The sequence below is a fragment of the Octodon degus genome, unplaced genomic scaffold (genome assembly GCF_000260255.1).
Source record: "Octodon degus isolate 3935 unplaced genomic scaffold, OctDeg1.0 scaffold00065, whole genome shotgun sequence".
Classification (NCBI taxonomy): domain Eukaryota; kingdom Metazoa; phylum Chordata; class Mammalia; order Rodentia; family Octodontidae; genus Octodon; species Octodon degus.
The window spans coordinates 5,429,343-5,441,659 of record NW_004524641.1 but is presented as its reverse complement, the minus strand read 5'-3'; the positions used below and the strand labels follow the sequence as shown (position 1 = coordinate 5,441,659).

At 37.0% G+C, this 12,317-nt stretch overlaps 1 protein-coding gene across 5 annotated transcripts in view; it reads right to left on the bottom strand.

The window, feature by feature from the left end:
- The window catches only part of Chn1 (chimerin 1), a 209,372-nt gene that overhangs the window by 82,009 nt on the left and 115,046 nt on the right, over positions 1–12,317 (bottom strand). For 3 of the 5 annotated variants that reach the window (XM_023719153.1, XM_023719154.1, XM_023719155.1), the window contains one exon: positions 3,626–3,914. In XM_023719153.1, the coding sequence (XP_023574921.1) occupies positions 3,626–3,914 (289 nt within the window). Of the gene's footprint in view, positions 1–1,330; positions 1,410–3,625; positions 3,915–5,587; positions 5,608–12,317 lie in introns of those variants that run through there. The other 2 variants (XM_023719157.1, XM_023719158.1) reach the window with 2 other exon arrangements.

The window sequence follows — 12,317 nt, the reverse complement described above, 5'->3', positions numbered from 1 at the left end:
ACTTTTCATTTATTTATTTATTTATTTATTTTTGTACCTTTCTTTCTCAGCTTCAGGATATATTTCTATTAGGGCCTTGGTTTTGGCTGAATTAATTAAATACATTTATTATTTGTTCATTCATTTAGTCAGTCAGCACTTATTTATATAGCTCAAGGTGTTAAATCAGAAATGAAACACTGTTATTTTTGTTTATTTATTAGGGTGGTACTGGAGATTAAACTCAGGACCCAGGCAGGCACTTAGTCTACTGAGCTATATCCCTGCCTAGAAATGAAACAATACAGAGACTAAAGTCTTGAAATGGGGGTGGAATGCCAAAACTACTTTATTAATTAATAATTAATTTAATATTAATATTAAATTAATAATTAATTTATTACCCAATTCTGGAAAATCAGTTTCTCACCTACAAATGTGCTTCCCATGTTCTGGTGGGGCTACTATAGCAGCAAACCCAAGTCAAAATGAATCTAAATATTCATTAAACTCTTGTCAGCCTTTATAGATGACACAGGAAGTCTTTCATGTGTTAATTAAATAGGAATAATGAGATATTAAAAGGTAAGCCCTTTGAGACAAGGCTTATAGCTTGCATATTTTTATGCCTCCCAGAGTACTGCAAAGAGGAGCTATACAGTAGATGTTGAATTAGATGCACTGAATTTTGAGATGAGTTAGTTCGTGGACACTACAGGAGAAATGGGGATGATATTCCTGCTTTAATTTCTTTAAATTCTAAAATAAATTCTGAATACCAAGAAAAGATTATTCATATAGATAGCTTATAAAGAACTATTTAGAAAATCAAGACATAAAGGGCAGAGGAAGAGAGTGCTGACCCAGCTGGAGTCAAGAAAATAGGCAAACTAAGGGGAAATGGACTCAATGTGGCGTGGAGGTTCAGTAAAGTTCACTGACAGGCACAGAAGCAAAAGGCTTGGATCCACTGGGGTGCTCAGTTCAGTACTCTCTTGTCTCTGTCCTATAACAAAGACCTTGAAAGGTCATAGAGTATGAAAACTGTATCTTGGAGTCCAAATCTCTCCAATTAAAAGTGCAGAAACAGTCTCAGAGAAGTGAAAGCAGTTGACCCAATGGAACAGATGAAATTCATTCTGGTAGCAGAATTAGAGCCTAGTCCTTCAGTCCAACACTAGTATCCTTTCCACAGCAGCACACTAATGCCTACAAAGCCAGTGCTTTCTGCCTCAGATAAGGAGTCATGGATACGCTGGGCTTCAGCTAGTAAGGACCCACTGAAAGAGTTATTATACCATATTTGTGCCAGTAGATATTTTAAATTAATTAAGCAATTGTCTTTACTTACAAATGTCATCCACTGTGACAGGGAATCAATGTTTCAAGTTGCTGAACAGGTCGTCATCCCTGTCCTGTTGGATGACACCTGTAAATAAAATAAATCTATTTTTGAGTGAGATTTTTAAATGCCAACTAGATTTAAGATGCATGCAGCTTAAAGCACATTAATTTCTGAATGATTCTTAATTATGTACTGCTGGAGAAAGATACTGCCCAGTGCCAGCTATTTCACTCTAAAAAGTTACTACTAGTCATGAGCACTAGAGAAGCTATGGAATGTACCCTGCCTAAGCACAAAAGGAATCATGCCTCCTAGGCTGAAAGGGTCCTCTAACTACCTTATTTGATGCCTTGCTTCGGTATCATTTCTATTTTGAAGAAGAGGCAACCAAAGCCCTGTGAAATTAAATGACTAGGGTAATGTCAAATAGCAGAGTATCTTTAGCTCACAAAATTAAAAGTTTTATGCTCAACATAATAAAACAGGTTATTATTAGGTTGACCAACTTTAAAAGACTTAGATCATTCACAAACATTGATTTAGGACATTCTATCACATCTACATAGAATATAACTGTCTATTAGACATTGAAATAAAAGCAGTGTTGAAAATGCCATGGGTGGAAAATCAAACAATGGTGAGAAAATAGGAATGTGACTGGAAAAAGAACAATATTAAATATAACACATATTTATGATTTAAAATTTCGGGTATTTCAAAATAAAATGTGTGGTTCCTAATTAAGTATATGAAAGACCATTTTTTACAAGTTGTGTAACAGTCTATTTAAAATGTTGGTTTCTCTGTAGCCACAGAACACCAATGTACATAAAATCTGTCAGAATCTAAAATCCGGACTGGACAATGAGAATTTTAAATTTCTATTCTGTACTTAAATACTTCAAAATAACTGAAAATGTTTCAGAATGTTGTCCATAAACTCACACTGAGATCTTATTATGTCTAAATTCTGGTTGAGCGTTTTATATCTGCTATCTCATTCAATCTTCAAAACAACTTGATTTTTATTACAACTTTATAAATAGGACAAAGCACAGAGAAACTAAGTAACTTGCACACCACTCTATTTGATGCCAGAATCCAAGTTCACACTCACTGTATTTCTTTAATGTAGCACTTGAAGATTCTTGAAAATATAAAATGAATTATTATAGTTCAAATTAGAACTCACAAAATTCTTGCAACTAAATCTTGCACAATATAAAACATCAGGAAATTCTCTTAACTCTTTTTGGGGGTGAGGGAGGGAGTGCACGGAGATAACTGTCAAAAGCAAACTAAATTTTAATGCCAAATTATAATTTTTGATGTTAACCTGAAATATGTCACAATTTAAAACACAAAAACTGAAAAACTCAAAAAATTTTTAAATGTATTTGGTTCAGGGTTTCACTACACAGCTTAGACTTGGAGTGATCCTCCTGTCTCAGCTACTTCTGCACTGGGATTACAGGTGTGTACCACCACACCTAGTTTCAGTGGCCAGCACAGTGCGCCCAGGGTTCTGGTACCAGGAATCAAACCTGGGTCCTTGTGTTTGCCAGGCAGGTGCTTAGACCACCGAGCTACCTCCTCTGCTCCTCAAATTGCTTTTTATAATAAAAAAAAATCAGATTTGGTTACTTTTTGTTGTCTTGTTTATTGTTTTCCTCTTAACTTTTTCACTTTCTTTTACTATTTACTACTTTGATGCTGTGCACTAAACCCAGTGACTCAAGTGCTTTACCACTGACTTAAATCCTTACTTCCTGACTCAATTATTTCTTAACAGTAAGAGATAAATCCCCCCAGGACTCAATTGACTCTTAAAACAATAAGATAGCTATTTAGCAGTGTGAATTAAACCATGTATATTAAAAATATATACATATTCTTGCTCAACAGAATTATTTCTAGAGTAAATTATCTTTAAGGAAAATAAAAAGGTAACTTTGATGGCTAATGCAACCGTCCTCAATATAACAGTTAACTTTTCTTAAACCATAAATTATACTGCTGACAAATCCCTGAATGTTTTTTGCTAGGGGCCATTTTCTAACCTATTTTAAGAACTGTGAAGCTGACAAAATAGACAATCAGGAGTATAAGATATACCTAGCAAACTTTACCTGAACAAGCAATAGGTACAGGCAAAGAACAGTACCATAGAAACTAGACATCTAGAAAAATATATTCAGTTTTCAAAGCATTTGTAGAGAAACGAATCCCTTCTGGCAGTAATGGCTTTTTGAAAAGGATCCCAAACAGAAAAAGATAAAGCGTGGTTTCATGGTAGCTTACCCTTTTCTCTGCCGCCCCATCCTGGCCTGCAGCGTCTTTCTCATCATGTGTCTCTTGCAGGACTCCCACGTGTTTTTTGTATGCTGGCTCTCTGTTTAAGGTCGTGTATCCTATGTGCTCATAAATGGGGTTTATCGTCATCTTGGCAATGTATTCTGCTGCCTTGGTCTCAATATAGAGAGTAATCAAGCCATCAGTCACCAGATCGTGGATGGACTCGAAGCGTTTCTCCCCCACAAAGTGCTTTCCATCGTAGTAGAGCCTGAAGTTTCTTGTTTGAGTTCCAAATCTGCCTCAATGAAGTGGGAAAGATGTTTGTAAGAAAAGTACACAAGTAAATTTTTCTGAAAACAAAATGAAACAAACAAAAAACTGATTTTCATGGTGTATGTCTCTTTAAGTAAGTTGTGGCTAATCTTTCTGAATCTCCTAGAACAGAAAAAGTTTAACTTCTGAAATCAGAAATGAACTAGTAATAACTAGGGATACTAGCCAATCTGAGAAGCAAAGTTTGTTCTTCCTTCTCCTTTAAGCCACTCCATTATGCCTACTGGAAAAATAAACCTCATACCCTACCAACATACATTCAATATTCTAGCAGCCAAATCTAAGATACATGAACTTTCAATATTGATACTCTTTTTCTGTAAGTTGATCAATAAAAGTGTTCACTGTGTCACAGACCCCAGCATTCACGTGTTTAGTGGGGAAACCCCATTCAGAGCTCACTTGAGTATGAGGCCAGCAATCATTTCAAGTAAAGCCGACTAGACACTGAGCCATGCAGGGCAGGATGGCACAGAAACACACTTTCGCTATTTCTGCCCAGAGACCAAAGACTTGCTCTTCCTTTCACACTGTCATTTCTCTGCATCTGCTGGCTAAGTATGGGCAAGAAGTGTTTGCAATTCACAAGGCATACAAGCCATAAACTATCACACTACAGAAATAACATTTTCAATCTTGAGCAATGTTTTAATGACATCTTTTAACAACTGGAGGAAAGTGGTTTCCTTTGATGAAAATTTTGGTAATTTGTTTTCCGCATCAAACCTCAGAAATGGATCCAAGCTGGCAAGTCTGGCACCAGGGCCCTTGCGAGGAAGCGCACTATCTTTAACACAAACCAATGCCAAAGGGCAACAAGGCTTGCCAGGGTCACGGTCTACTGAAGGGTAACCCTGAGTGAGCCTCGTTAAAGCTAACCAAACCTGAAAGGATATATTTTATTTCAGTATTAAAACACACACGGTGAACAGAGGTGAACTGTAAACCCTGATCCTGTTTAAGAAAAACAATAAACGGGACAGAAAACTTTCATGTAACAATATTATTCTGTCCCTTCCAAATGGACACAAGTGGGGCCTTTCTGAATGTGTCCTTTAAAAAACCAACAAAATATGTTTTTAATGGCTCACACTAGAATTTAACAATTAGCCTAGAGTCTAACATTATGCCTACAGGAAAAACAAATGAATTTGGTCTTCTTTCCTGCTTAGCTTAGCGACCTCAACAGTCATGCTAGACTAATATATGTTATCCATTTTTTGATTTCTCAAGATCAGTCAAATTGTCATATACATTCAAGTAACTGATCCATAGAAGTACATTTTCATATTCACTATTTTTTAAAGTTAAAAGCAAATTTCTCTGATGTAAATTTACATTAAAATTTAAGTATAAAACTTAGGAAGGTAAATTTATATGTCAATGTTAAATGTTAAAGATCTCAATTTAATATACAATTTTTATTAATTTTTGCCAACATATATTTGTTATTTATAAATAAACACAAAGCCAGACAATAAACACACATAGTATGGCTTATCATTAAGTTCTCTTATATTTCAGTCATATCAAAGGCATTTCTAAGAAGGCCCAGCTCGCTTTACTCTTTCTGGGATACATGATTATGGGCCTCAAAGACTCCTCAAGCAGCGGTCCCAGTCACCTGCCACACACCTGTCTTCTGAAACCCAAGAAGTACAGGGAGCACGGGGCATTGACGAAGGTAGCGCACAGGCTGCACAGGGCTGAGGAGGGAAGTCCGAGGCTGTGAAGGGCTGATCTCAGGCTCTGCAGGGAGAGTATTTCTGGCTAGGTGTGGAGTGCAGCACAAAAACAGATGAATTTGGTCTTCTTCCCTCCTCAGCTCAGCGACCCCAAGAGCTCCTCTCCATGACTTCTGGTTGCTCCTCAGCCCACACTTCAGCTCCTGCCTGCCAACACAATCACATCTAAGGTCTTAAGGGAGCTACTAGATTACGACAATGTCTCATAATATGCTTGATTAAAATTTAAACCTCAGAGGACAAGAAAATGAAATTCCATTTGGAATTTTTAAAGAAAAATCACATTTTTTACTAAAAGAAGCATAGATTCTCCTTGCCTATTTTCAACTACACTCTTAGGAGGTTACATAAAGAAGACCATAATGGCATGTGATATCAGAGACTTCTCCACGTCCCTGACCTGATCTGAAAGACACAGCATACTTTGTATGATTAGAAGTGAAGAAGAGGGCAGAAAATGTTTGGGAAAGATGGGGAATGGATGTGACTATTTCAGGGGAGAGGGGAGCCATAAAAGGAGAAATGCCAGATTTACGGTACAGACAAAAAATCCTTTTTTATAGAAGTTTACTGCTGTTGGATTATTTATTCAACAAGTATTTAACAAAAAATCCAGAAACTGTGTTCAGTATCAGGGAGCTACTAGTGCAGTTAACACTCGCTTGGTGACCCTAGTGGGAAACAGTTTAATATAAAAGCTGATCAAAGTTTGGTGTAGTGGCACATGCCTGTAATCCCAGCACTGCAGAAGGCCGAGGAACAAGGAGCACATGTTTAATAGCCTGGGCAATTTAGTGACTTAGTGAGATCCTGTCTCAAAAATAACAAGGACTGGGGGTGTAGCCCAGTGTAAAGGCCACAAGATTAATTCTGGGGACTGGGGGTACAGTTTGGAGCATAAAGACATGACATGCTGAATTTTTTAAAGTTTACCTTTAAATTATTTTTAAGTGACTATAAAAATATGTGTAGTCTTTCTCTTATAGAGAAAATTTATATTTCTCTAAAGTGATTCATGAGAGCAAGTGTTATTTCTCTCACATAAAAAATAAGGCCATTGCTTAATAAGATCTCCAAGCTACCACTACAGTCATATAAAAAGCCATGATCTGGTATGGTCTTGAAATAGGGTTTGGTCAGGAACAATCTAATGTGAATCCTATGGCATTAACAGAAACCTTAGACTACAGCACCAAACAAATGTGAATTAATATTGCAGATCTGTTATTTCCTAGCTGGGTGACTTTGGGAAAACCATTCTACAGACTTTGCATCTAAAAAAAAAAAAATTGACATGAGTTTACCCCCCACTGTTGTGAGGATTGTATCAGAAGAATAAATTGAAGTTAAATATATAGTAAGCTCAAAGAATAGCAGTCCCCCTTCTCCATTAGCTTGGGCTCCTGCAGAGCATGAAGAATGAGTTTAAAAAAAGGTCAGAAAAGACAGCCAATAAGTAAGCATAAAGGAATCTAAGTAAGTGGCAACACTGGCTATCCAGAAACATCTCTACCCTGGAAAACTTTATAGCCGACAAAAAGCAAGAAGAAGCAGCTCTTCATGAGTTTTCTGCTGGATGCCCCTGGATACATTTATGTTGCACAGTTACACAGACTGGGGCTTCCAGCGCACAAAGTAGGAAGGAGCAAATGGTCTTTGCGCTGTGTACTACTATTTGAATTCAGTGGAGAGGTCAGTAAATATATGTGCATTGAAAGCAATAGATCTTGTGACAAACAGGAACCTCTAGATTATGGAGTACATTTCCCTTCCATTTCTACAGGTGAATTTTCTTCTCCCACGTTTATTATCTGCTTTCAATATTGAAAAATAGCTGTTCAAACTTTTGTGAACACACTTGAAACTATATATGCCTAATTCATCTAGAATTTAACAAGATGAAAAATTCATTTTCTCCAAAATAGTGATACAATTAACAAACAAAATAGAAACATGAAGATAAGATGTTATATGTTTTGAACTGCTATTCTTGTATATAATTACTACTGTCTAGAAAACATAACTTTTATCCAATGATTCCAAGGTTTGGTTTCATATTTCAAAAAGTTGTTTAATGCTGTGCCCAGTTGCATTAAGATGAATTTCAAAATATATAATTCTAACATTTTGCTTTGAAAAAATGAACAAAACTTATTGTCATCTTTTTTTAGCAAATAAATCATAATCATAAAAATGAGTCTGGAAGCAAAAATGATGGAAAAAAATATATATAGCATGTGGAATATTACTTTGCTTTCTCTAAAATCAATAATTAGTTTTGATTTGAGTCCAAAGTTATTTGGAAGTGTTTCTTCAAAGGAAACCTCCAAGTCAAGAGATATTTTCTGTTGATAAGCAAAGTAAAACATATACAACATACTGTCTAAGTTAATAATAAGATGTTAGAAATATCTCCAGCAACCAACATACAAAAGCTATTTTATTTATCATAAAGATACATATGTGTGTTACTTACAAAGTCAAAGAAGCTGATCAAATAGTGAAATAAATGCAAATATCTCCCAAAACCTTAGACATATCCTTTAAAGATAGGTTACAGCCAAAACAAGAATATGACGAACCTTTCAAGTAAACAGTAAAAAATAAATTTAGTTGGATTCTATGAACTTAAGAGTAAAGCACAGTGAGAATGGTTATATCCAACTTTAAATGCTTCTTCCATCTAAAACTTTGTTAGGAAATGACTGTATCTATCTTGAATATCTGTATCTATTTTGGATGATACGGTGGAACAAAAGTATTAAAATATATTAATATATGGTGGCTTTCCCTTGGCACAATACTTCCAGTGAAGAGGAAACCCCATCTGCCTACTACATATGCCAAGATGGCCCCAGGTAGCCCTTAGCAGTGGAACTGATACAGCAGGATTAGCAGACAATCATGCAGAGATGAAAATGTGTACTTTAAAACTATCAATATGTTTTTTAAAAATGTTTCCCATTCTTGTTATTGAAAAGAATTTAGCCAAAAATCACTAGGATGATGAAAAGGAAAGAGTAAATGAAAGGGATAAAAATGAGGTAATTCAAGAAAAATTACAAGGGGCTGGGGAGATGGCTCAGTAGAATAAGCACTTCCCTGGCAAGCACAAGGGTCTGAGTTCAATCCCTGGTTCTGGGAAAAAAAAAAAAAAAAGAAAGAAAGAAAGAAAGAAAAGAGAAAGAAAAATGAAAAACTACAATGGAAAGATATACATTTATGTGAAAAAACAGGCTCACATCAAAGAGGGTAAACAAGAATACACTCAAAGAACAGTCCAGTAATTACAAAACAAACTTTCATATCAGCCAAATTTAATGAGTCTGACAATACAAGTGCTCATCAAGGATAAAGAGCAACATTATACTACTTAAGAAAAGGTATTATATTATCTAGTGTAATAAGCTTTCTGTCTCGGGGATGCAATAGCTGACATCCACAACACAAAGGAGCAGAGTTTTATTTTGGCCTAGAGTTGGACAGATTCAGTCCATGGCCAGCTGATAAGGTGGAAATATTACAGGTGAAGCACATGGCAAGCAAAGCTGCTCAGCTCCTGGCAGCTGGTGAATGATGCCAAAGAGGAGGAACCACATACAGGACCCTGAGCCTCACCTCCACGACTCACCCAGTCAGCACAGGAGCATGCCCTACTAATCTGCCTGGTGCTGCTTTATTCAAAGAAGCTGACATACCAGAATGAATGGTCACAACATACTCTTATCAACTTCACACCCAACACATCTCCTTTTACTATACTTAACCTCCAAGTAAAGACAAGAGCAAGTTCGTAACTCCACAGTGGCACAGAGCAAACATTCCCACTGGCAAAGAGAAACAAGATAGAAAAAAACTGTACCAAAATAAGACAGAAAAACAAGACAGACAAGGTGGCCAAACATGAGCCCCAGAGGGCACGGGTGGCCCCATCCCTATGGCCTTCCTGGCTGCAACCCACAAGACTTTGCTTTTGGACCGACTTACTCACGGACTGCAGCTTCCTTGCTGCTATTCCACATTCACAGTACCTCTGACTTCTTGGAGTTTCCACTGCATCTTTGGTTTCATTTTCACAGCTTCATGCACTGCCCTTGCAGGGATTCCTTGCCTGCCTTTCTAGGCCTTCTTTTCAATTCTGGTTAGAAGTCTCCATGACCTTACAACTCTTGCATTCTGCATGCCAGTGAAAGAAGCATCATGTGGTTGACGCCAAGGTCCACTGTCAATGGAATCCAGGCCTCTTGTACTAAGGTTTCAGGGCCCTCTATCTGAGTAACTGCACACTGTAAAATGAATTCCAGCGCACCAATTCCCAAGGAGGCCTTTTTTGAGCAGGGTTCCCAGGCACTCTCTTCTCCAATGACAGGTTGATATCCTAGAATCCTTGGGCCTACAGTGCAGTCTTAATGATTTCTGGGACATCAGAAATGCATTTTTCTCCTTATCCCTGTACACAGTACTTGGTTTCTTCGTAATGGTACTAATCTCTTTAGCAGCCACACTTTCTTTGGCTCAAACTTTACACATGGTTCTTTCTGGGACAAATTTAACTTTTTCAAATTGTTCTCTTCTCCCTATTGTCCCTAATTCTCACTACAACTATAGCTAAAAGCAGTCAGCAGTACTCATGCTATAACCTGAATGTTGGACTGTCTTGGATATTTCCTCCACCAGATCAATTAATCCATCACTTTTTTTTAATGTATTTGTTACAGAGTCTCACTATGTAGCTTGGACTCATAGTGATCCTCCTAGTTCCAGCCTCCACAGGGCTGGGATTACAGGCATGCACCACCATGCCCATGCTGTGTCACTGGTTCAGCATGCCCTAGGGGTGGGGCTGGTGTGGCATGCAGGACCGGGAATCGAACCCTGGTCCCTGAGCTTGACTAAACAGGTACTTAGTCTGCTGAGCTATCTCACTGGCCCTAATCCATCACTCCTAATCTCAGTCTCCTGCAAAATCTCAGGACATGGCAAATGTATACAAACTTTCTGGCAAAATGTAACACATATGTCCTCTAGTCCAATTGCCAAGGGAGTCTTGCTTCCAAACAAAATCTCCTGAGTTTGGTCCCTTTACTATCAGAAGATCTTGATTTGAGTTCTGACCAGAATTACACATCAAACTTTACTTACAGCATTCTAGGCCTTCTCTGGAGCACATCTCCAAACCTTTCCAAAAGTCTCCCATAAGCCAGTCTGAAAGGCTTCTAAATCAGAAAATCAGGTTCATCCATAGCAACAACCCTATTTTTCTGGTGCCAATATCTATATGAGCTAAAGTTCTTTAGAGGAACACAATTCATTTCACAATTCTGGGAAAGATGGCTACATGCATGTTGTATGGGAAAAATGGTTGCAGTAATGTCTGTCACCCATTGAGTTTATACATGGAAATAAAATTATGCCAAACACTTCTGTATGCAAACCAAATTCTTCATGAAGGCATTACTGTACAATTAGGTAAGAGGATTTATTAATAGGCTGGCAGTATTCAGAGGCAGGAGAGTCCACATGGCCATTTACAGGATCAAGAGGGTATCTTAGGGCCGGGGAGATGGCTCAATGGAATAAGCGCTTCCCTGGCAAGCACAAGGGCCTGAGTTCAATCCCTGGTTCCGCCAAAAAAAAAAAAAAAAAAAGGGAATCTTGTCATTCTAATTTTCTATTTTTATAAATGGCTTCATACACTTATTTTCTTTTGTGTTTTGGATGTCTGCATTTTTGATACTGAGATATTCTCTAAACCAGTGGACAATGTTCTCTTCAATTTTAAATAACCAGGCTTTCTAGACGTGGAAAGGTAATAAAACAAATGTTTGTCTTTGCTACTCAGTTTCTTGGATTGTTTTTTTTTTTTTAAATAAGTTTATTGAGAAAGAAGTAACAATGAGACAGTTTCAAAACAGGTTAATAGGACAGCTGCAATAATTAATACATTGCATACTGTTATATTTGTAGTAATTCATAGTACAAGATACAGACATAATATCCTGTCTAAATACTGTTAGTTCAAAACTTTCTTCTCACTGAACTAACAGAAAATAGCTGTACATCTATCCTATTTTGTATATGCAGAAACATATATATTTTTTCCACTACAAAATGGACCTTCATTTATTTTTTTTCATAATTTTATTGATAAACAGATAGCAATGAGACAGTTTCAAATCAAATAGGTAGGTCAGTTTCAATAGGTAACACACTGCATATATTCCTCTTAGTGGTTAATTGCTGCACAAGATGTAGACTTGAGATCCTATTTACAAACACCATTAAAACAAGTCATTCTATTCATTAAGAGAATGTAACTACATATCTATCCTAACCACTTTGAATACACAGATACAAAATGGACATTCATCTGTATACCCCTTTTTTTCTAAATTTCATTATTTGAATACTATAGGTGTGTAAACTCAGCAAAATATTCCAAAAGAGTCCAGTATCCCATAATAGCATTGAGTCTTCTGTTTAATTGGCAATGTCAGAAATTATTGACCTGAGTCCCCCACAGCTCAACATAACAGCATGGCTTCACTTCCTATATTTCATCTTCATACTTTTCTACTGGATGGTTAAGACCAAGGTAAAGCAGGACCTATGCAACAAGA